Source organism: Mustela putorius, unplaced genomic scaffold (assembly GCF_011764305.1).
Source record: "Mustela putorius furo isolate JIRA1106 unplaced genomic scaffold, ASM1176430v1.1 tig00537227_pilon_pilon_pilon, whole genome shotgun sequence".
In the NCBI taxonomy this organism is placed as follows: Eukaryota; Metazoa; Chordata; class Mammalia; order Carnivora; family Mustelidae; genus Mustela; species Mustela putorius.
Window position 1 is genome coordinate 40,756,694 of NW_025422368.1, and position 25,431 is coordinate 40,782,124.

The following is a 25,431-nucleotide window of genomic DNA, read 5'->3' on the forward strand; positions in this document are numbered from 1 at the left end:
CTCTCTCTCTGCCTGCCTCTCTGCCTACTTGTGATCTCTGTCTGTCAAGTAAATAAATAGAATCTTAAAAAAAAAAAAATACAATTTCTTATAACAACTACCTGAAGAATCATTCAAATCTTAAGAAGACATTATATCTTAAATAGACTTTCAGGTATATCACTAACAAACTTGGAGTATTAATTATTGCTCATCTTCAATAATACATAATTTATTTTCCATTATCACATAGATGTCTGACTTCATCTAGTATTGAACATTAATTAGTCTTTCTATCTGGCTAAAGCTGACATTAGCTGAAGTGTGAGCGTAGCCCACAGTATCTATGCATAAGTGATTTGCTGAAACCCAGCAGCATGGTGCTGCACACATTTATTCATTTTACTTTGGTGCTGTTAACTGTGTGTATATGCAGAGTGAACTAGCTACATGAATGGTTATGTGGAGAGAAAAAGAAATATATAAAGAGAATAGATAAATAATGAACCTTTTAAAAATACATAGTGTTTCTGTTTAAAAACTTATAGGATAAAGAAATAGTACTGAGACAGATTAATTCTTTTTTTATGAAGTAACATTAATTTCATCATTTTCAGTTAGGTGAAATGTTGGCCTACAGGTGAATTTTGCCCTAAATCTTGGAGAATCGTAAAAACTGAGGTGAAGAGTCAATTCATGAGACCATGTCTTCCTTTACCCCACCTGTGTGTGACTGTTCACTTCAGAATGCCTTATATCCCCAAACCTGCCATCTACTATGAAATAAAAATGCCTCTTAAATACTGTAACTCAAGAGCACACTGAAGTATCATTTTAAAACTAACTAGTTTTAACATTACCTACACACTGCATCTTTTTTTGTTTTGTTTTTTAAGCTTAATTATATTCTTTAAGTGAAAACAAAGAAATAAGGGTGCCTGGGTGGCTCAGTGGATTAAAGCCTCTGCCTTCGGCTCAGGTCATTATCCCAGGTCCTGGGATCGAGCCCCACATCAGGATCTCTACTCTGCGGGGAGCCTGCTTCCTCCTCTCTCTCTCTGCCTGCCTCTCTGCCTACTTGTGATCTCTGTCAAATAAATAAATAAAATCTTTAAAAAAACAAAAAACAAAAACAAAGAGATATCTTTCCAATCTGTATTTTCTGTGTGTGTGATAGGAAAGAAGTGATAACTTTTCCTCTACAACAAGTCTTTAAATTTCTTCTTGCATGTCTTTTTCTTCTATCTCTACTTTGTCATTTTCCCTATTAAAGGGGGGAAAAATCATGTTGTCTTTCTTTATTAGAGGAAAACTGTTCATGGCCATGCCTCTCTACACTTAAAATTACATTGAACATAAGAGATTACATTGCACATAGAAAACAATAATCTAAAATTGCACATTGAATTTAATATCTATTTTTTTGTACATCCCCCTCCCCCATTAGACTCTAGACCTCTTGAGGCCAGGAGACATTTCTTATTTATTTTGTACACCCAGTCCCCCTCTGATGTTTGGTTTATCAAGTATCAGTTAGAAGCTGATGAGCCAATGAGTAACTTCATCAGAGTATAGAAGTTTGGCTTTTGAAACTAATCAGGACACTGAAAGTTTTAATAAAAAGGTCCCTTGTTGATCTTTGCCCTCCATTCTGAAGGTGTCTGAAAGGCCCCAGAGGGAAGGCTAAGACTCCAAAGTACTGGCTCCCAAATCCGTTTTCATGAGAAGTGCTGTGGCATGTTAAGGTACACACCCAGGCTGACGCTGATAAACTCTAACTAGAGTAGATTGTGACTATCCTCATCCTTGAACAGATGAAATGAGCCCAGCAGCAGTGAGAACACTTTGCTACAATAATCCAATAAATAATTTTAAAATGATGGTTACTTTTTTCTTTTGCATGGAAGTCTAAGAGTAAAGCCAAGTAGAGTTTAAAAAAAAAAAAAAAAGAACACCTTCCCTTCCCCCCAATACCAAGCAGAAATTCCAGAGATTTTGCCAAAACTCCCTATAGATTTATCACTTCTTAGGAGACTTTGTACAAAATCTCCTTTGCACTATAAGAGCCAGATGTTACTGTCAAATTGTAACCATCCGGACTACATGTGTACACACATTGCACAGTCATCTCTAACTGCACACAGGAGGCACAAGAAATAGAAGTTATGACCTAACTCAAGCTTTTTCTAAGCTGGAGGAAGATTGCCACCAGCCAGTTATGGTAGATGGTTTCTCTTTACTAAGGCCTCCCACCACTAGGGAGCGGGATCATTCTCAAGTGAGGAAACCAGGAAAACAAGACTGCCAGCCCAAGAAAAGTGTTGTGTGCAACAGAGATGGGATTTGTATAGCTATAGCCACGTCATCTCCTCACGCTGTTGCACCATTTGATCTGAAACAAATTCTTCAAACTTTAGACACACCATGTTGCTATCTAATTACAAAAAAAAAAAAAAATTCTAAAGTAAATAAAATAATTTTGGACCACTTGGTGTTAGAGAGTACCCTGAACTTCACTTCCCTATGCTGGTGTCAGTAACTGAGAGTTGACCATTTTAATTAAAGTACAAGCTCCATTTTTCCTTTTAGAGCTTTCCTGGGTAGCCACCAAGAATTGTTACATACAAATTATTCCAGCCATTCCATTTCATTAAAGACGTAAAGTGCAGAAGGTCTTGTCTGGGTATGAGAAGAGGTCAGGTAGATGATCACAAAGCCAGCCATGGTGTACCGGAAGAAAAGCTGCAGAATAAATAAGAAAACTGGAACGTCACACCTGGTATAAGCAAATCCCTTCTTTCCCTACAGAGTCAGGAGTACTTTGTCAAAATAAGTGTCAGGGTGGGGTGGCATGGGAAATTGAGTGCAAGATCTAGGTGCACAGAAAGTATAAAAATCTGTAGGGCATACAGGTAGGCTACCAAATCCTAATGACGACTCACAGAAATTATAAGGAGAATGGTCCCCTTACCCTGATTCTATCAGGCTAACCTGAACTTGTTGCTGTCTTCTGGGTTTGACCAACACATGTGCAAGTTCATATGGTTCAGTCAACAGTGTAAGTCCTGCTGAGGGAAAGGGGATGCTTTGCCTCCACCCATCCTGGCGATACAGGTCTGATGCAAGATTTGCACTTAAAGATCAGAGACCTTTACGTGACCTTCCCTGGAGCTCAAGTGTTCCATTGAGGGACCCAGTTGCATCTTTATAGGGCAGGGAATGGGTTGCAGTGGAAGTCAAGTGAATGAGGCACTGACATTCCTGTCAGAAGTAACATTTTGTCTGCTTTCTGTTGGGGGATTCCACTGAAGATCTGATTTGTAAAAGAGGGGAAAGTTTCTTACACTTTTTAAAAACTGGTTCAAAACCTGTAGAATGTGCTCGTTTTGTTAAAGGAACCCCAATATAAATTTTGACTTCTGGAAAATTGAAGTTTTAAAACTATAAATCAGAGGGTCATGAACAAGTGCGTTGGTTACCTCATTTCATGAAAGGCAGGGAAGAATTTTCATTCTTGATGATGGTAATCTCCCTCCAGTTCAGCTCATGTCATATTCAAAGAAAATACGTTCAAAATAGAACTGTGAAACTTTAAAGGGTGAAGGGCATATTTTCTCAGTACATGAATGAAAATAAATCTTGACGAATGGTTATATACAGAAAGAGAGCTCTTTTTTTCCCCTTCTTTCTTTTTTTTTTTCCTTTTAAGTATTTGGGACAAAGGGTGAAAAGGGGTATTGTTCAAAACACAAGTCAAAAAAAACTCCGGTAAGTCTATACACCACATGACATGAACGGGCCTTCATGGTTCATGACCATGTTTGAAGTGTTTATGTAGAAACTGGACAATTACTTGTGTAGAATCTGGGCTATGTCTACTTATTGAACTTGGTTGATGTTTTTTACTACAAATAACCAATTAATTTAGGCCAGAAAGCAGTTGAGGTAATTGAGCAATCGGTCAATTTATTTAATGACATTTTCTCCAAATGGTAGGGATACATTCTTCAGTCCGTTCAAGCAAAATACGAAGGTGATTACCCTCATGTGGTTAAAATTGCAATCATAAGACCCGCTTTTTCAACGAGCTGACTTAGGCATAAAGGACTCTTTGGAAGTCTAAAAACAGATAACATGTTTGGCAATTGTTTTTAATATGATCCCATATTTAGTTTAAAATTTGAAATAGCTGGGCTTATCTGTGAGATGTTATTTTGGGAGACATTAAAGTCCCCTTCAGTGGAACTCTCTCTTAAAGAGAGAGTTCCACTGAAGGGGACTTTTCGTGTCTCACAGAAAAGACGAGGGTTTTAAAATCCTTTTTTTAGTGAATAACTAGGGGAATCTGTCTTACTCTGTACTACTGTGAGAATGAAAAACAATTTACATGAAGAAAAGATTGTGCCAAGGAACAGAAGTACCTCTTGATTGAACAACGGTCTTAGGATTTCAAAGCAAAGTGGACAAAACCACCTCCCAGTGGCTGGCAAAAACAAAAGATATAATTAGATTAAAAATCTGCTGCTTACATGAAACCAAAAGACCCATCTGTAAAGAGATCTGAATGAAGGGCTATTTTCTTTCAAGGTCAACTTAAGACTCTTTACATAATGATCTTCCTTACTTTACAGCACATTGTACCTCATTTTTTTTTTTTTTTCAAAATGAAGTTGGTAAACCCAATTTCAGCCTCATTTCATTTACTGTTTAGATTAGTACTAAAAATGAGCTACTAATGTCTGGGCCCTTTGTTATTGAGGATTTTCTTTCAATGCCTATCAGAAAGGTGGCTTAGCTGTCTAAGTATCAGCTTTAAATACCTAGACTCCGTGGAACCATAGGTTGGATTCTCAGAAGGGCTGGGGAACCCCTTAATTATTCTGAAATAGTTGGTTTAGCATGCCATTTCCTACACAAGTGCCCTTCTACAGAATCTTCAAAACCAAAATACTCTGTGGACATTAAAAATTCAATCATTATTTTCCTTTTGTTCGGAGAAATACTCATTCGCTGTAGGATTTCAGAACTCAAAAAGTATATGCTTTCCTTTTTTGTGTCCCTTGCATTTTCTTAGCCTGCTGTGTACCCTACACTCTGTACAAACTTTAACAATATTTATTTGCAGAAAGATTGTACTTTGAATTTGGCTGACTTGTCCAGTGTAAGGATGAATATGCAGAGAACCACACTTTGAAGTCCGTGTGGTTAGAAAGGGCTTTCCTAAATCTTTCCATGATACGTTCTAGTGATGGATTCTTTTTAGTTCTCACGCTCTTATTTTAACATTGTATTAACCCAAAGCACTTGAACTTCAGAGCCCTTTGTTTTGGATGGTGATGTTATTTCATTCTGGCTGGAAAGCCCTCTTTTACCTACTGTGTCTGAGATGTTGAAATCCAACAACTGAGTGAGAGATTTGCATGACAAGCTTTTTGAAAATTTTAACTCTGTCTTAACATAAGGAACTCAAAATTTCAGTGAGCTAAGAGTTTGCATGCCAAGTCGACAAGGCGCCTAAAGTATATGAACTTACTACGTACACAGACTTAGTAGAAACAGAGTCATCAGAATCCTCGAAGTCAGCAAGTTAGAGGACTTGGCGACTTGTTCAATAGCACAGTCGTCATGAAATCCACGCCTTTAAAGGGGACTTCGTTAGAGCCTCCACAGCTGGTAACGAAGGAGGAATCTCCCAGAGGTAGAGAGGAGATCAGCTGGACCTGTGGGACCTAACTCGTGTCCTCTGGCATTCGTCTGTCACCAGCAGCCTCGTAAACCAGAGCTGGTCCCTGTTCAGGAAGCCAGGGGCTTCCTCTGGCCGTGGTGGCAATAGAGAATCCTGAGATCCCAAAGAAGAACGTGAAACTGGAGTGGAAATGAGAGCCACGCTCCTCCTGAATCGGATCTGGATTTGAATTGACTTGGGGGGCGGGGGAGGGCGGTAGGTAAAGGAAGAAAATGGGTTTCCTCGGAGCATTATACAGGCAATTAAAAGAAGTAGAAGACTCGAGTTGTTTGAGCTTTAGAAAATGATCTTAGGGGAGGTGATTTCGATTCCCTATTCCTTGGGTTCCCTGTTCAAAAAAAAAAGGAAGTAATAAGGCATGGGCTGTCCTGGTCACAAAAGGACGGGAGTTGCTAAAAGAAAAAGGATTTTAGCTTTTATACGGTAAACGCTTGTATAAAATATGACTCATGTATTAAGATGCAGGGAAATAGACTGCCAGCCACACTAACGAGTCATAGGCATAGTTCTAGAAGAACCTTTCAGTTCTTCTAGAGGTATAGTGGCCAACCATGTTCTTGACAACAAGAATCCTAAGAGGCAACTGGTTTCTAGGTGTCAACACTTAGGCCTAAGCTAGGAGATGCCCCCGAGGAAGATAAGAAACTTGCGACTGCAAGTTTGGTGTCCCAGAAGATTTCCAGACTAAGAGTTTGTTTCCTTTCCCTTTTTATGAATGGCTGTCGTACTATGCTTCCGTCGGCATTTTCTCCCAAAGCCATTCATAAAAATAAAAACAAAACAGAATAACGACAACAAAAAACTTGGTCAGCACCGTCTGGAGCCACCGGGTACCAGAGGCTGGGAAAACATCCTGGCAGCCTCCTCCCCAAGCAGCCCTGAGAGCATTCAAGGATCTGTTTGTTTGGTGGTCTGAGAAGTATGAAGTGCTGTGTGGAAGGCAGCTGGTAGGAGTTCTGTGACACGGACTAGGCCGGGAGCCAGGGCTGGCTGAGGTTCAGACATTGTCTTTCCCCTCATTGAAGTGTCAGGACCTAATTCATGGAAAATCGGGTGAGCTGGCAGCCCTTTCAGAGGATTTCATTGAGCCCCGCAGTGTGCAGGAGTCCCATGAACGCGGGATCCTCAGCCAAAAGAGGAGGGGAACTTCTGGGCAGTAGAAACCAGTCAGCGTGCAAGAATATGTGGGGATTTGAAACGGTTTGGGAGTAAACATGTGTACAGGTGTCATCGGCGGGAAGAAAGAGAAAGAAGAAAGTGGTCTGTCCTTACAAATGACTCCTTTGAAATGAATACTCTCTCAGCGCACACTTTTGAATCCTAAGAGGCAAGAAGTCCTCATCGTCCTTGGTTCAGGACCACCTGGAGAAAATATCATCTGGCAATCTGGGCTTTTATGATGTCATCTCCCCTGTGATTTAAAGTCGAAGGGAAGAGCTTTTTCTTTTCAGTGAACAAAAGTATTTTGTTGTTTTAAAAAGTTTTTATCTTGTCCATCTAAAAAAAAAAAAAGCTCTGATGATTTTTATCTGACTTTTTTTTCAAGATTTCTTTTATTTATTTGAGAGAGAGATTTGAGAGAGAGTAAGCATGAGCAGGGAGAGTGGGAGAAGGAGAAGCAGACTCCCCGCCGAGCAGGGAGCCCAATCCAGGTCCAGTCCCCGGACTCTGGAATCATGACCTGAACCAAAGGCAGACGCTTAATCGACTGAGCCACCCAGGTCCCCCAGCATGTTTAATACGTCAGCAATAGGACCATCATACCATCATAGAAATTCCAAAAGGAAGGAAAATGAATAGGAGCTCTATGCCCCATGATATGGTGAATTTGCCGCAACTTCTGTTATTTGGGAAAACTGTAGTGATTTTATTTTTTTCACTGTGCCACAAAGCTGTGTCACGATCCACCTCAGAGTGGCACAGTTGTGTTTGCAAGTCCTAGTAATGTGTAGATGGAAGAAGTAAGGCTCCTGTTTAGACTTGAGAGTGAGTACTGGAAGTAATCTATCAGAAGGCTCGGGCTTCAGCTCCTACACTTACGTTAACCAAGAGTAACTTAAATATCTTTTGAATATTATCATTAATGGAAAATTAATTTAGGCTAGGGGCACCTGGGTGCTCAGAGGGTTAAGCCTCTGCCTTCAGCTCAGGTCATGGTCTCAGGATCCTGGGATCAAGGCCGGCGTTGGGCTCTCTGCTCAGCAGGGAGCCTGCTTCCCCCTCTCTCTCTGCCTACTTGGGATCTGTCTGTCAAATAAATAAAAATCTTTAAAAGAAAAAACAAAAACAAAGCAATTTAAAAAAATTAATTTAGACTAGGTAGAAAAGTTTTCCCTCAGATAAGAAAATTCTGTGCTACCTACATAATTTAAGAGCTACAAATGCAGGTGTAACAAAATAGTCTGCAAATGAAACTATTAAGAAAGTGAACAGACCCACAGAATGGGAGAAGACATTTGCAAATCACATTCTAATGACACTCACATCTAGAACATAGCAAGAACTCATACAACTTAATAATGAAAAAACAAACTTTAATATGGGCAAGAGATTTGAACAGACATTTCTGTAAAGAAGATTTACAAATTGCCAATGAACTCATGAAAAGATGTTCAACATCATTTGTCATTAGGGAACATCAACTCAAAACCACAGTGACATTGAACTTCACACCCAGTAGTTGTTTATAATTAAAAAGACGGGCAGTAACAAGTGTTAACAAGTATATGGAGAAATTGGGACCCTCATACATTGCAGGTGGAAATGTAAAACGGTGCTGCTGCTTCGAAGAACTGGCGACTCCTTTAAAAGTTTAACATAGAGTTACCTATATGACCCAGAAATTCCACTCCAAGCTATCTATACCCGAGCAAAATAAAAACATGTCTCTACTAAAACTTATATATAAATGTTCATAGCGTTAGTCACGATAACAAATGGCAGGGAAAAAAAAAAACCCAAATGTCCATCACCTGGCGGGTGGATAAACAAAATGTGGTATATCCATCAATGGAATGTTGTTCAGTCGTAGAGAGAAATGAAGTGGGGATGGGAGCTACGACCAGGATGAAAATAGGTGTCGAATAGGAGAAGCCAGACACGAAAGACAATCTATTGTAGGATTCCGTTTACATTAAATGTCCAGAATAGGCAAATTTATATGGACAGAAGGCTGAGTGGTTGGTTAGTGCTGGGAGGCTGACCAGGAAGATAGGAGAGAGTGGGGAGTAGTTGATAATGGGTATGGGGCTTTTTTGAGAGGAGGTGAAAGTGTTCTAAAACTAGATCATGGTGGTGACTTTAGAACTCTCTGCTTATACTAAAACTTTGAATTAGGGGTGCCTGGGTGGTTCTGTCATTAATATCTGCCTTCAGCTCAGGTCATGATCCCGGGGTGCTGGGATCGGACCCTGTATCAGGTTCTCAGTGGAGAACCTGCTTCTCCCTCTCCCTCTGCTGCCCACCCCCTACTTGTGCACTCTCTCACTCTCTGTGTCTCTTTCTGTCAGATAAATAAATAAAATCTAAAAAAAAAAAAAAAAAAAACCTTTGAATTATACACCTTACGGGTGAATTTTATAATATGTAAATTGTAACTCAAGAAAGCTGAGTGTTTTTGAACAAAATAGCTCCTTTCCCTCCTCCAGTGAATCCAGATTCTTTTAAGATTTATTTATTTATTTATTTATTTGGCAGACAGAGATCACTGGTAGGCAGAGAGAGAGAGAGAGAGAGGAGGAAACAGGCTCCCTGCTGAGCAAAGAGTCCGATGCCAGGTTCGATTCCAGGACCCGGAGACCATGACCTGGGCCGAAGGCAGAGGCTTAACCCACTGAGACATCTAGGTGCCCCGTGAATCCAATTTTAGAGCCAGTATTTTGTCTCTAGTTTGCAGCAGGTGTCTATATTTAAAACATGTAGACTTGATTATTTTCATTCTGTATGTTTTCCTTTAAAATGTAACAGTTCTTTTTGTTTGTTTCTTCCTTAGCCACAACAAGTCGTTCAGAAGAAGCCTGCTCAGGTAAGAGATGGTCATTATGATTTTTCCTTCTGTGAGAAAGATATGACCCCAAATTAAATCTCTAATTAGAATTTTTCTAGTTTTGATTATGTTGGCATTACAGTATTCTTGCAAATTTGTTGTGTCCTTCAGACAAAGCCAGGAATACAGAGTCTGAGATTGTGTCATTAAAAACTGCCTGGCTAGCTCAGTCCCTAGTGCATGGGACTGCATGGTTTAAAGTTCAAGTCTCATGATGTTGGATGTGGAGATTACTTAAAAATAAAATCTTAAAAAAAAACCCTAGACCATCAAGTCCTGAAGTATACAAAGTAAATATAAATAGTTTAAAAAGTAAAATTTTAATTTCTGTTCCTCATATAAAACAAATATTTAATAATCTTATCATATATTTCACCAACTGTAAACATCAAATTTTGTTCTATCTATCCATATTCCCCATTGACTTGATACAGAACTTATTAGCTGAAAAATATATTGTGATTTATGACAAGAACACGATCTGTTTATTGCATTATTCTATAACCTTTGATAATCCCAAAACACCCCCCAAAGAAGGCTGGGAACTGGGAAATTAAGGGGTCCCAATTTTGCAGATTGATGGACACTCAGGTTCTGCCTCATTGGCTGAATCACAGTTTCTGAAGTTTGGCAACATCAAAATTAAGAACCAATTTTACATCTCTTATCCTTTATGCCTGGTGTTCCTTGTCCTAAGTATAATCCATACATAGAAACTTAAGAATCATATTTATTAAGGAAGTTTATCTTGAAGGAAAAAAACACTGAAGAATGAACTAACCATGATTGCCAAGTACTTGATTTCTTACTAAAATTTCAGAGTATCCCCACTATTCTCCACTCCTGGGTTTAAAGAGGTGTCCAGGAGGGGTGCACCTCGGTGGCAGTCAGTTGAACTTCTGACTCTTGGTTTCCACTTGGGTCATGATCTCAGGGTCATGGTCTCAGGGTTGTGGAATTGAGCCCTGTGTTGGGCTCCACACTCAGCTCAGAGTCTGCTTGAGAGTCTCTCTCCCTCTTCCCCTCCCCTGCTAAAATAAATAAATAAATCTTTTTTAAAAAGATACCGAGGAGATCTCAATGCATCATACAGAACCTGCTGGAGTAAGTTGTTACCCAGTGCCATGGGTTACCAAGTTCTGTTCTTTGTAGAGCTCCTTCATATATTTTTAAATATACTTTGCACCCTGTCCTCTTGGGACCATGGTGCCTTGCCTGGGAAAGACCATCCAAGCAATCTTAATGTGTCTAGTATTCTTTACAAATGCTGCTTGGAAGAAAATTGAATCTTCTAAACACATGTAAGCATATAGGAAAAATGTGTCAAAAATTACATGTATGTTTTAAGTAGAGTAAAAGCAGAGTTAACATGAAAAAAGAATTCTCACGGCTGTCCCCATAAAAGCCAAGAATTGTAGGAAGTACTAAAAATAAATACCCAGTGTTTGTAAACAATATTTAACAGAACAAAATATAAATAAAAACATTTTAAGTAGCCGATTCCAAATATATTTAGCCTCTCATCCTTCATCAGTAAGAACTTCAAGAGGAAGTAAACTTAAAAGTCAGTCCATTTGGGCAAAAGGATACTACAGCGTTCAGTGTTGCATCACTGGCTACAAACAATAGATTAATAACTGTGATCTGTTAATGACATTGATTCTGTCTCTATCGTTGGTGTTGTAGGGAAGGTAAAGCAAACAAAAACAGCTATTGCATCTGAGAAATGTGTAATCTAGTTAAGAGGTTCTTAACGTTGGCTGCATATTTGGAATAACCTAGAGATTTATATATATTGTATATTTAATATGTCCATTTACATAAATATATAAAATTATATATCTGTTTGTGGCTATTAGATATATTTCAATATGAGGGCTGTGTGTGTGTGTGTGTGTGTGTGTGTGTGTGGAGTTAGCCCATGTGAGCCAGTTGTAAGCATCTCTTTCAAATTGTATGTTTGGTGAAGTCCGGGATGTAGCTTAAAATCCACTATGGTGTGAGTATTTACCCCATGGAAACTGACAACTACTACGAATCAGGACTTTTTTTTTTCCCGGTGAGCAAGTTTACCTACACACCACTGACCCCACCCTTCAGTGATTCTGATTGTTTGATCTAAAGACCCAAGCATCATTATGTTTTATGAGCTCCCCAAGTGATTCTAATGTGCAGCCAGCAGGAGTGAAGAAGATACTCAGTGAACACACATGAGAAGACATTTAAACGTTTGTTGAACAAATGACCACAGAATGCCAATGTATATGAGGCACCTAGGGAATACAGATGGATGAGTGGAATGTCATGTGTTACTTAAGGGGATAATTCCTGGAAGATTTTTTTTTTTTAAGATTTATTTACTTATTTGAGGGAGAAAGAGAGAGTGTGTGCACGTGAGTAGGGGGAGGGGCAGAGGGAGAGATAATTCCAAGCAGACTCCCCGTTGAGCAGGGAGCCCAATGTGGGGCTCCATCCCAGGACCCTGAGACCATGACCTGAGCTGAAATCAAGAGCGGGCCACTTAACGGATGAGCCACCCAGCCACTTATCCATGAAATGAGAGGCAGAAACAAATAAATCATAGGTGGAGATTATCGATGTGAGCAAAACTGATGGCAGTTTGGTCAGTAATACACCGAGAAATCCGAAATTCTTTCCCAAGAAAATCAGGACTATCAAAGAAGGCACAGATGGATTGAGTTGGTCTTCACTGATCCGTCCGGCTGTCTTACAAACTCCGCTCCAGATATGCCCTCCAGGGGAAGAGTTCAGAGGGTTTTTTTTTTCTTTTTTTCTTTTGCTTTTTTTTTTTTTTTTTTTTTTTTTTTTTTTTAATTTGAGCTCACTGGGCTTCCTAATCTATATTGTCTAAGGATACAGTGATGAATTATATAAACATGGGGGCTACGTGGAAGTTCATGGAGGATAATGTAAATTTAACACTACATTCAAAAGGATCTCTTCCTTTTCCATCTGTTTATTTCAAAATACCCTCCCAGATGGCTTTTCCATGTAGCAGTCTGGATTAACTCAGGCTCATATCCTCTCTTCACCAACAGTACTTTGAGGGGCTCCGTTCAGACCCTGTTTTGAGGCAGTGAAAATTTTAATACAATTAAAGATTTTACCTCTAAAGGAAAGGGCTCAGTGCTGTGTAAAGAGACCTAGGTTTTGCTTTTTGGCCCCATCAATGAGTGAATTAATCTTTCTGTTTCCTATTTACCCATCTGTGCACTGGGATAGTAACACACCGCCTTGCTCCCAAGAAAACTGGGAAAGATTCAAAATTATATAAATTCCAGAGCATATTGCTATATCCCGACTTATTTTTGGAGGCTGGGTTTTTCATTTCCAGGAATGAATAAGCCTCAAAAATCCTAGAACTCGCTTTAGTTCAAAACTATCTTTTTGACCCTTTGGTGTTTTCATTGCACCTTTTAAAACGTGAGGATTGTTTTAACTAAGGGGGAAATGTTACAGTAATTGCTACATCCTCTCATTAGGACTAAAGCAGTCAGAATCACTTTTCATGTATGTATGTCACATTTATATGGAATTACAAAGGCTCCATTGTAAAATATCCTAAAGCCATCAAATTCTGAAAGCTCCCCAGAGCTTGAAGAATGCCATTTCTTGAAACTGGAACACAAAGCAGCAAAATTCATTCTGAGGAGACAAGTCCAGAATTTTAAGTTTCAAAATCTTGATATCTGTTTATGTATATAAATACATGTGTCCAGAAAAGAATAAAAGTTTAAGGGAAGCCTTACCGCAGCGGTCGGTGTTTATAAAGCCCTCCGGGTGCCAACAGGGAGAGACCTCAAGTGTGTCCTACATCCTCACAGGAAAAGTTAATGGTCTCTTAACAATCTAAAGAGAAAAATCTGCAGTAGTCACAGTGATTTTTTAAATTACAAAAGCAGTGGAAAGACAGTTTATGGGGAAGCTCTGTTATATTTTTATTTAAAATGACAAATTAAGCAATAATTAGAAATTAGCTAATATGTCTGTTTTCTAGCAATTTGAAGCAGTTGACTTCTCAACCACATGGATCATGTCCTTAACTTCAGTAGGAAATGGTGGTAGAATTTATTGTCATTGTTGTTTTTATAAGATAACACCGTAAGGGTATCCAGTTCGTGTTATTATTGATAGAGCATTGTTTTTTCAAGTTTTTATTTTTATTTTTTAATATATTTTTTAAGATTTTTATTTATTTATTTGACAGACAGAGATCACAAGTAGGCAGAGATATAGGGGGAGAGAGGAGGGAAGCAGGCTCCCCGCCAAGCAGAGAGCCCAATATGGGGCTCGAACCCAGGACCCTGAGCTCATGACCTGAACCGAAGGCAGAGGCTCAACCCACGGAGCCACCCAGGCACCCCTTCAAGTTTTTATTTTGATAAGAATAAATCTCATGCCATCGCAGACTTCTAAAAAGGTTTTGCTGGTTCGTTGGATTATCTGTTTCTTGATTTCCTTCTTTTAAGGCTTTCAGCGGAGATCAGAAGTGACTCCAGCTCTTTAATTCAGATATTTTTTTTCCTCACCTGAGTCCCATCCAAAGGGAAAACTGGTTTTAAAAATCCTAACGGTTCTCCTTAACTTTCCACCCAGTTTCCTCATGGTTGTTGCCCCAGCAAGCTCCACCTCCATCAATGCAGACAGCTAGAAACCTGCTCCTTTTCAGTTTCCCAGTGAGAAGCTTGGAAAGTTCTCTGTTCCTGAAAGAGTAGAAACAAAGCTTTCTGTTTCCAAGCAGAATTTTTACCTGCAAGGAACGTCTTCCGTGGGTGGTGTACCTGGGCAAAGAAATCTCAGGAAACCTGGTTATCATGGGATTTCCACCCGTCCCTCCCTTATTTAAAAAAAAAAAAAAAAAAAAAAAAGCTTGAATGTTTTTACAGGGACTTCAAGGGCCGTTTTAAGGATGTTTATATTTCAGACAACCTAAACATTGTTTGGAGCAAAATGAGAGATTTCATTTTGGGACAAGCAAGTTGATGAATTGCAGTCAGCATCTTGTTCTTAAAGGAGGTATTTTTGCTGGAAGCTCTTGGTCTAGACACACAAAGGAGAGAGGAGGAGGGAGACAGAGCGGAGAGCATTCTCAGTCTAACACTCGTCTTTTAAATGATACCTTGGCCAATGCAGTAAATAGTTCCTCATAAATCAGACTTGCAAATAGTCACTCTTCTACTCACTCAGGGAACGCAGTGATTTATGCTGCCAAAGTCGTAAAGAGTACTGATTTATTTATTTTCCTACTTATGCTCTTTCAAGCTGGTAAAACATTTTGTGGGCCCGTAAATGTTTGGTACCAACTGGCAAAACATGAAGAATTCTGTCAAAGCCCGGCCTGAGTGGCACTGTTTTGTTGTATAGGAAATACTTTTTGATTTAACCTCTGACCTCTGACATTGCAGAGATCCAGGGAAAAGGAGAGCCTAGCACAGTAGGAACCCAAGTTTAACCCTTACAGTAAAGTTGCGCAGGGATATAATAGCACAGAGGTAGGTCAAGGAAACATATCAAAATGGTTATTAGCCATAACCGTACAAAGTACTTAGTTTGGCTAACTTTCGTAATAAAGGAGTATGGACAAGGTGAGCCCTGGTCAGGGACTGTCTCAGAGAGATGACATAAACTTCTAACAGAAGTGAAAGAACGTGACTTAATTTGGAGATAAACCCCCACAGGGCAAAACTTAGTGTTTCTGGGCCTGCCAGATTTTCTGTAGGAAGTTTTTTTGTGCGTTGTTGTTGTTTAAGTATGATCTTTTTTAACCGTGTGGTGAAGTCCATAGATCAGGCTAAACAGGTAAATGGTAATGTCTGCCTGAGTTTCCTCTTCATTTTGAGGTAAGCTGATTAAAAACCAATTGTTGATTCAATATGCAAACTTTCTTCTCATTATCCAAACACGCTGACTCAAATTAATATGAATAAATAGTAACTGGTTTTATAAACCCAGTCTTTCTAAATATATATATATATATATATATATCCTTAATGTTTGAATAGCAACATGTTGTTTTGTCCAAGACACTTCCTTTACATTCAGAAAGTGTTTGTTGGACACTCGAGTGTATATTGAGAAATTGTTTGTTGAGTCACTACAATTAGTGATATTTTCCTAATTTTATTCAAAAGTCCTAACTCAGGACAATGAAAAATGTTTGGTGAAAAGCATTTCATTAAAATCTAGAAATGTTCTCTTCCCTGGCAACAAATACAACAGGTATGCAAAAATTTACACACATAGAAAAGCAAGAGAAGTTTTCTGTTTGTCTCTGCCACCAATAAACACATCTGGAGTATAACTACTAAACACCCTCAGACATAATCATTTTTAAAAACTTTGCCGGGGCGCCTGGGTGGCACAGTCGGTTAAGCAACCGACTCCTGGCTTTGGATCAAGTCATGATCTCAGGGTCATGAGATCGAGCCCTGCGTTAGGCTCCTGAGCATGGAACTGCTCATGGATGGCTCAGTGGGTTAAGCCTCTGCCTTCAGCTCGGGTCATGATCTCAGGGTCTTGGGATCGAGTCCTGCATTGGGCCCTCTGCTCAGCAGGCAGCCTGCTTCCTCCTCTCTCTCTCTCTCTCTCTCTCTGCCTGCCTGTCTGCCTACTTGTGATCTCTGTCAAGTAAATAAATCAAATCTTTAAAAAAAAAAAAAAGATTCTCTTTCTCCCCCCTCACTAAATAATAATAACAATAATAAAAATTAAAACTATATAAAAACAAGAACATTCTTCAACAGTTTTAGAGATTTGAAATAAATTTCCTTCTTCTGAATGCTTCCTTCATGCAAAAATCCTTTTGCTCCATCTTTAGCTGTTTTTCAAACACAAGGCTCTTTGAGTAAGCATTAGAACTGGAATGGAAAATCGATAGAGCTCATGGCCCTCAGAAATGGTGACTTACAGGATCCTGAAACTCGCAGTTAGTTTATACATGAAATGATTTCCCGATCTGTGAAGGGTGACCTCCTTCTCAAGATATTGGTAAATATTCCTTCACCCCAGGAAAGGAATCCATGGCATCCTGGGGTTGAATGTTCCCTCAATATACGATACTTTCAGTGACAGGATCCTGATCAAGGGTGAAGAGGAGAAAAACAATCGTGCATTTTAGAAACCAAAAACATCTTGTTTGTTTTCTTTTAGAGATGTTACTTAAGATTTTCCTTCTCAGCCACCTCTTGTTGAATTACAGGTTAAATAAATAAAGATAGAATGACTAACTATAATTAAAAATAATTATTCCACACTACATCTTACAAGATCTTATACTGTTTTGGGGTTTGGTGTTTTTTTTTTTTTCCTTCAAAATTTTCCCATTTGATGGTCATATTTTTTCCTCACACCCTGCTGAACAGTGGGTGTTGTCATTACTGGCCCGACGCGGTGAGAATATGGCATGAGTTACACAAGCCATTAATGTGAGGGTTGATGTCGGTGGTCAGCAACCTCCAGGATCAACCTCCTTTCCTTAAATGCCCCTCAGTAAAGACCTCAACACTGACTTTATTAAGTTGATGGTAACACATGCAAGGTAGTCCCGACGTTTGTGTAATTCTAGACACATAAAGTTAAAATAAAGAAAGGACAGGGTACAAAATGCCTTCAATATCCCAACTTCTTAAGTCTCCGGTTAAAAAGTATATTTCCCTCCTAGCATTTCCACCAGAATACCTTCCATTTGCCAGAATATCTGGTTTTTATATGTTCCATTTACCATATTTTTAAAAAAATCTGATGTAAAGTTTTCCTAGTTGGAGGAAATAATCACTTTCCATTAAGTTAAACAGCCTCAATCTATTTTAAATTAAAATCTCTGACAGAGAAACAGAAAAACACAGCTCTGTGGTCTTACGGGCCACTTAGCTGCAGATGGAACTTGAAAAATCCGTTTCTGGTCTTTTCTGCTGAGACAGAGTCCATTATTTCTGTTCTGATGGGGCTGGCTGGAGATCTTCAGGAACGTGAAAAACATGTGTCCTTCTGAGTCCTTAAGGAGTCGAACATGATTAAGATGACAAAAAGAATCTGTCATGAGACTATAACGACTCTTTCTAGATGATCAGGTATTTCTAGGTTTTTTGGCAAGATAGCTGAAATTACAAATGGATTTTTAGCCAGCATTTCGTAATAAAGGAGTTGCAGAATTCTTTGCCATCAAGGAGAAAAATATAAGGATTTGTTAAAGCCAGTGTGGACTTCTGTGATTTTGCACTTCTTACTACGCAGAAAGAGGGGGATCGTGGGGACCCGAGTCCTAAAATTCGCAAGGAGAATATTTCTGTTTCCCTGTTCCATTTAGAATTCACAGGCCTCCCTTCCACCGCAAACCCGCTGTTTAGTCTGCATCTGAAAATTAAACCCAGAGTTTCAGCTCTCACGTTAAGTACCAAACTTTCCTCCAGCACACACCCTCACTTGTGTCTGTGTGCTAAGATCTATGATTAGACCGTTGAGACATTTTAAAATCCCATCAAGCATTAGAAGATGAGGTCGGATATTGGGCTGTCTTCCTTCTCCTTTCGAGTCCACGAGTGGAAGTACACCCAAAGGTAAACGCCATATGCAGGATGAAGATAAGTGCAAACTGTATTTCTGGGTTTCAGTGGGGCGTGCGTTCAAGCTTAACCAAAGCAATGAAAGAGTTACATTTATTAAATTCCTTTTTTTTTTCATGAACGAAAAGAAAAACTAAGGCAAAATGAGGGCAATTTTCCAGGAGTCATAATAAAAATATAGTTCTCCAGCTCTGCCCACTTTCCTTTCCTTCTCATCAGTTTTCTGCCCAAAACACGCGCATGTTTTGCCCCGATGTGGTGCAGCCCCAGTTGTCTGTGTAAAGTTGCCACGTGAATGGCTGGGAGCTCTTCAGTGTTCAGAGTTCTTGGTGGCTGGTGCCCATAAAAATGTCACTGTGCACTTGCACTTGGAAAAATCCTTTTATCCTGCATTCCTGAAGCCCCATTCCAACAGTTCGCCTCCTTGACCAGACTGCTGCTGTTCGCCTGCCCACCTTGCAGACTAGCTTCTAATGAGATGTGTCTAACTCTTTGACTATCGAGTTTCCATGTCCTTCTTGCCCAGAGCTGCTCTTGGGGGACTCCTCAAGCTCAAAGGTCCTTTGGCCACATGCTGCAAACACGAAGGAATTTAAATAGCTACCTCAAGGTGGAAGTCATCGTCTAGAATGAGTCACAGTGGCTTCAAAGTCACTGAAGAGGATTGAATCTCGGGGGTCCCAACCAACTACTCTCCTATGGAAATTAAATTCCTTGGGGATGCCAGAGCCGGCTGCTTATTCCCTTACATCACTGGTTTCCATCCACACTTGGCACCGCAGAAGGGCCCCATGTGAGGTCTGGTCAGCCATGACAACCCGCTGAGGGTGGGTTTTCCAAGTTCCTGTCTCTTCTAACGGGGACATTTTTTCTTCTCTTAATTATACCCACAGTTTTGTTACAGCAACCACAGATGTAGTGAAAGTTAAGTCACTGAAAAGGTGAGAACAGAGGTTTGCAGAGGTGAGAAGTGCCCCACGCCCCACCGTCATCTGCTTGGCAGCCATGCTGTCCCCTGGAGGGTGGCCAGTCGGGGCTAGGCCAAGATGAGGGAACACTCCAGCAACTAGACTTTTGAGAAAACCATCATTCAGAGCATGTGAGAGCCACCTTACTTCCCAAAGTTAACAGACTGAGGCTCCCACCCTCTGACATCCCACGTACCCGGCACTAAATGACAGCTACGAGGAGAAGAATTTCAAGGTCAGCAGAAAGATACATTAGTCAAACAACTATCCGTGTTGTGTTAAGAGCTGTTAAGTAAAGGAAACAATATGAGGAACCATCGTTTTCAGCTGAGTTGTGTCTAAGGGATTTAAATAAACCACTTACATCTCGGGAGCTTCAAGAGCTCAAATCAAGCAAAGTTTCTGGGAATGTTTTGAAAAGCCGATCGCATTCCATCCACTGCAAGGTCTTTGTAAGTTCATGGCCTGAAAATTCTATTTCCTTCCGGATTTGGAAGTATTCTGGTTTCCAGATAGTATAGAGAAATCGGGCAGTTAGAAATTGGAATAATTACAGCAAAATCCAGAAGGTTTTCCAGCTTGAACCGAGCTCTGTTAATTTGTTAACCATAAGAAGAAGGAATACAATGTCCTTGCCAGCCTTTATGCTGTGGTCTGTTTCAGAGCCGTACCCTGAGTTCACACCTTGGTTCATGTCCTAATGAGAAGTGAGCCATGGGGGGACGGATGAAGAGTGGATCTGCCAAACAGCTTAGTGACTTTCTGGAATTTAAATATTAAGTGAAAAGACAAGGTCATAGGGCAGCTGAACCTTGGCGTGTCTCTCTTTCGTCCGTCCGTGGCTTTGATCATGCTACATCCTCCTTTGGGGCCAGGACTCTGGAGAGAATCTCAGGGTCATGGCCTGTTGCCTATCAAGAGGTATAAACCTGCTGCTTAAATATGTGGAGCCCTCTGTGCGGGGGTTGGGAGCGGAGGGGAGGTAGCTTCCTACGTTCCACATTTCCCCGGAGCAGACTAAACAAAACCGGTGTGAAATCTCATGATCTGATGCTGCCGTGGTTCTATTTTTTAAGCTGTAATCCATTCATTTGTATGTGTGTTTATTCCCAGGATTTATAGCTTTCTCTGTCTTTGGGGGAAGAGAATGTTTGAAACCTTTTGCAAGGGGTTTGCAGTAAGCAGGGGTCTGTGATTAAAGCCCAGGGTAGAGTGCGCGAGGGAGAGTGAGTGTGCGTGTGTGTGCGTGTGTGTGTGTGTGTGTGTCTGTGCACGGCAGCGCAAGCTTGCATTCGTGTGAGTGTGTGCGTGCCCATTTGTGTGGGTTTCTTCCCTCCCGTTTGCTGCTCTTACGCAGAAGCGTCACACATGGTAGCATTTAGGAGCTCTTCACAGCTGAAGGGTTTCAAACACTAATGAATGGAAGTTTGGTCATATAATGCAGACAAGCTTTAAGGCATGCTTTACTGAATGGTGTACTGTAGTGACCTGGGAAAGGAAGAGAGGTATAAATTGTGTCAGTTAGCCACCCAGACAAAATGAAGCCATGTGGAAAATCAAATCTATTAAAGAATGAAGACTGTTATAAGCTGTTTAAGCTGGCCGTTCTTAAAGGGGCTCCGCTGGCTGCAGGAGTGAATGTTTACCTCTTCTCCCAGATCTTTTTCACATGCCGCCTTATGAGACAACACGCAGTGCTTGATAAAAATCATCCTCTCGCTAACGACACTTTTATCAGAAATGTTTATTGTCTCCGCTTTACCACCCATGTCCTGAAAGGTACTGCACATTTGTTAAATAAGCAAAGAGAAAGAGAACCGTGCGGCTCAAGCCAGCTTGCAGAAACTCCAACAAATTCCAGAGCCATAAGGAATCAGGAAAAAAAAGAAAAAAGAGAAGGAAGAATTAGATTTATACCAAGAGGAGGCCCTGCAAAAACATATATATTAGATTTTCTCTGCTTGGCCAGCCCACCGTTATAAATGTTTGGTGGATGTGGATTTAGTATTGACATCCATTCGGCAGGCCAAACTTTGCTCATTGTCTTAAAATGTGCTTTAATAAATACGAGAACCAGGAACTCGGTTTGGAAAGGAAGTTAATAGTCAGCTCTCACCACCTTTTCAGGCAGCGTCTACTGCCCCTGCACCGAGGCGGTGGCCTCGCAGTCCCACAAGAGTTCTTGTGCCCATCTGGCTCAGCCCAATTCCTGGCCCTACTCCTTCTGTAACTTGGGGTGTATCCCCTGCTGTGCCTTGACTTTCCTATCAAATGGGAACAGTAACCAACCATGCCTGTAAGCATCTAGCAAACATCATGAAAGTATCCACTTTGACTAGCAGTATCTTCAGAACACGTTTCTTTGTGTCTCAAGAAAGGATTTCCCTTTATTTTTTTGCTTACTGGTGCCCTGGTTTTTAAAACTGACAGCCGGCATGCTGTCGGGAAAAATCTATCTATTTCTTTTTTACTCTAATTGGTGAGTAAGCTTACGTTGGCCTGACATTCTCTGAACTGCAAACAATTGAATTTGCTGACCAGCCGCCATGATGTCAAGCCCTGAGTCAACAGCAGCTCATGGCTGCTCTGGGAAAAAACAACACCTTGATTCCTCAATTACGGTTTAAGAAGCCCTGGGAATGAGGGCTTGCCAATCACCCACATCCTCTTCTGAAGCCAGCCATTATAGGGCTGTGGAAAGAGGTCACCTCTGAACCGTTGGTAAGAACAGCTCACACAGTGTAATGGTTGTGCCCTCTGTGTGTTCCAGGAGGAGACTGAAGAGACATCCTCACAAGAGTCCGCGGAAGAGGATTAGGGGACGCCGACATTCTATTTCTACCTCAGCAGCAGTTGGATCTTTTGAAGGGAGAAGACACTGCAGTGACCACTTACTCTCTATTGCCATGGTCTTTCCACTTTCATCTGGGGTGGGGAAAGGGGGGGGCGGGGGCGGGGCGGGGGTTGGGGGGGAGAAATCACATAACCTTAAAAAGGACTATATTAATCACCTTCTTTGTAATCCCTTCACAGTCCCAGGTTTAGTGAAAAACTGCTGTAAACACAGGGGACACAGTTTTAACAATGCAACTTTTAATTACTGTTTTCTTTTTTCTTAACCTACTAATAGTTTGTTGAACTGATAAGCAAGAGCGGGTGGGTGAGAAAAAAACCTCTGAATCGGGGTTAGTCCATCACTGCACTGCACACAGCTGAGAAAGTGTCACGCTCGTGACATTAGGCATTCCCGAAGGAAAGGCACGGTGTTCAACGCTGTGTACACCTCACCACCCAACCCGCTCACCGTAGTGAAACTTCTGTTTAGAACACCAAAGATAGGACTAGATACTACTTCTCTCTTTCTCGTATAATCTCGTAGACACTTACTTGATGATTTTTTTTTTGACTTTTGTTTCTAAATAAGACGAAATGCTGATGTATCCTTTCACTCAGCTAACGAACCAGAAAAGGTTATGTTCATTTTTCAAAAAGGGAAGTAAGCAAGCAAATATTGCCCACTCCTTGATTGACGGCTCTCACACGTATCAGCAGGAGTACGAAATGTACTCGTGGCACTCGTTTTCAGGAAAACACTCATCCGCGTAGAACCTACTTCCTACAGAGCCAAATGCCATTTAGCAAGGAATCACACTTGTTACCTTCAAAGCCTTTAAGGAACCTAGACAAGCAAAATCATCCTCTCAGTAATTTAACAAGACCGTACAGCAGAATAAAGCACGATGAACCCACCTGATTGATGAGGTGGGAGGAGCGGAATCTAAATTTCTTTGGCTATACTTCTACTGCAATTTAAAAAAACAAACAAACAAAAAAAGCAGTCTCTCTTTCTCTCTCTCTCTCTTTCTCTCTCCTCTCTTCATTACATATCAGTTTCCGTGAAAGACCTAAATACCACTTACCTCAAATCAAGCGTATGTATTACTTCAAGTAATACGTTTTGACATAGGATGGTTGACTGAGGTCCTTGACTTTGGCTTCCGTTCACCGTCTCTTCATTCAAACTGCACTTTTAGCCAGAGATGCAATAATATATCCCCACTACTCAATACTACCTCTGAATGTTACAATTAATTTACAGTCTAGTACTTATTACATGCTGCTATACACAAGCAATGCAAGAAAAAAAAAGCGTAATGGGTATAGGTGATGTTAATCATCTGTGGTTCTTTTTGTACACTTCATTACAGTAAAAGAAGCAGCCTCCTTACTGTGTTTCAGCATGGCTATGTATTTTTCTATTTTTTTTTTAATTAAAATTTTACAAATACTTGTTTCAGCTTCTCTGCTAGATTTCTACATTAACTTGAATATTGTTTGTTGTTTTGTTTTGTTTTCTAAACCAAGTCGCTCCTAGGTTCTTAAGGATAATTTTCCTCAGTCACACCACACAGCACACAAAATTTGACTGTAATGTTTAAATCTTACCCTCCAAGTTTGTACCTCAAAATGAGTTGTTTAAGGAAATGGACGAATTGACTTGCAAAGACCTACCTCCAGACTTCAAAAGGAATGAACTCGTGACTTGCAGCCTTCATTTTTGTCAGGGTCTGAAATCATTCAGACTGTCGCTAGCCCCAGTCCAGCCTATTTTTGTAAGAGACGTTTGCTAGAAAGGAATGCATTTTCACACACTTCCTACAAAGATCTAGATAAAATAAAAGCCAACCTTCAAAGAAACTTGAATCTTTCTTGGTGTGATGCAACCAGCTCCACTTTTTGCATGATGCAATCAAAAGAGCTATGTTTTTAAGATTCGTCGACTATGAGAATATGCTTGACAGATATTTTCATGTATTTTACACAAATGTGATTTTTGTAATGTGTCTCAACCAGATTTATTTTAAACGCTTCTTATGTAGAGTTGGGTTTTTTTTTTTTTGTTTTGTTTTGTTTTGTTTTGTTTTATTGCTTTCTTTCCTAGTGAGTGTGCTGACTTTTTAACATGGTATTATCAACTGGGCCAGGAGGTAGCTTCTCACGACGACTTGGGTCGGTATGGCTTTCAGTACGGAAGCCAAATGAAACTCATAATCATCTCTCTTCCAGCCGCTTGAGGGAGGTCATTTCAGAGCCCATATACCTCTCTGAGACAGGCAGATGGCTCACAGTTGGGAATCACCAAAGGAGCTATGGAGAGAATTAAAACTCAACCTTACTGTTAACTGTGCATGAAATAAGTAAAGAAACAGTGGCTCGTAAAAATAAAAGTCCCATTCCATATTCTCGGTTGGGCCCCTTCGAGACCTCATTGGCCACCTCAGAAAACTGAAGCAAGTTGCTCATATTGGCCAAACTCGGAGCACCGAGCGATTTCCACCTCCGATGAAGTTATCTTTTATTTCCTATACGTTGTACAATCAAAACACACTACTACCTCTTAAGCCCCAGTATACCTCATTTTTCATACTGAAAAAAAAAAAAAAAGCTTGTGGCCAATGGAACAGGAAGAACATCATAAAATTTTTATATATATAGTTTATTTTTGTGGGAGATAAATTTTATAGGACTGTTCTTTGCTGTTGTTGGTCTCGGCTAAGTAAGACTGGACATTTAACTTTTCTACCATTTCTGCAAGTTTAGGTATGTTTGCAGGAGAAAAGTATCAAGACGTTTAACTGCAGTTGACTTTCTCCCCATTCCTCTGAGTGTCTTCTAACTTTATTCTTTGTTCTTCATGTAGAGTTGCTGTCTATGATTGTACTTTGAATCGCTTGCTTGTTGAAAATATTTCTTTAGTGGATTATCACTGTCTGTTCTACACAATAAACATAACAGCCTCTGTGATCCCCATGTGTTTTGGTTCCTACTCTTTGTCATAACTCCATTAAATGCATAATAAAGTTTGGTCAAAACAGGTCACGAAGAGAGACATTCACAAGTCATTTTGTCGCGCCCCTTCCCCCGCATGTTGTGCCCCCACAATTCTACATACACTGATGTCACTTTCTAAAGTATTGTACTTTTTAAATCAACTGCCCTGGTTTCACCTCTCACAGTCTGGCATTTAATCCTACAAATGACCTTAGAGTAAAGGTAAAGGAAGAATACACTGTGGTTCAAAACTAGAGAATTTCTACCGAAGGCTGGCAT

At 40.2% G+C, this 25,431-nt stretch overlaps 1 protein-coding gene across 1 annotated transcript in view; it reads left to right on the forward strand.

Annotated features, from left to right (window-relative positions):
- HMGA2 (high mobility group AT-hook 2) overlaps positions 1 to 25,204 on the forward strand; it is a 140,148-nt gene extending 114,944 nt beyond the window's left edge. The window contains exons 4-5 of the mRNA XM_004752484.2: positions 9,717 to 9,749; positions 22,091 to 25,204. Of these exons, the coding sequence (XP_004752541.1) occupies positions 9,717 to 9,749; positions 22,091 to 22,138 (81 nt within the window). The 3' untranslated portion in view covers positions 22,139 to 25,204. The remainder of the gene's footprint in view (positions 1 to 9,716; positions 9,750 to 22,090) is intronic.
- The last annotated feature ends 227 nt before the right edge of the window (positions 25,205 to 25,431 follow it).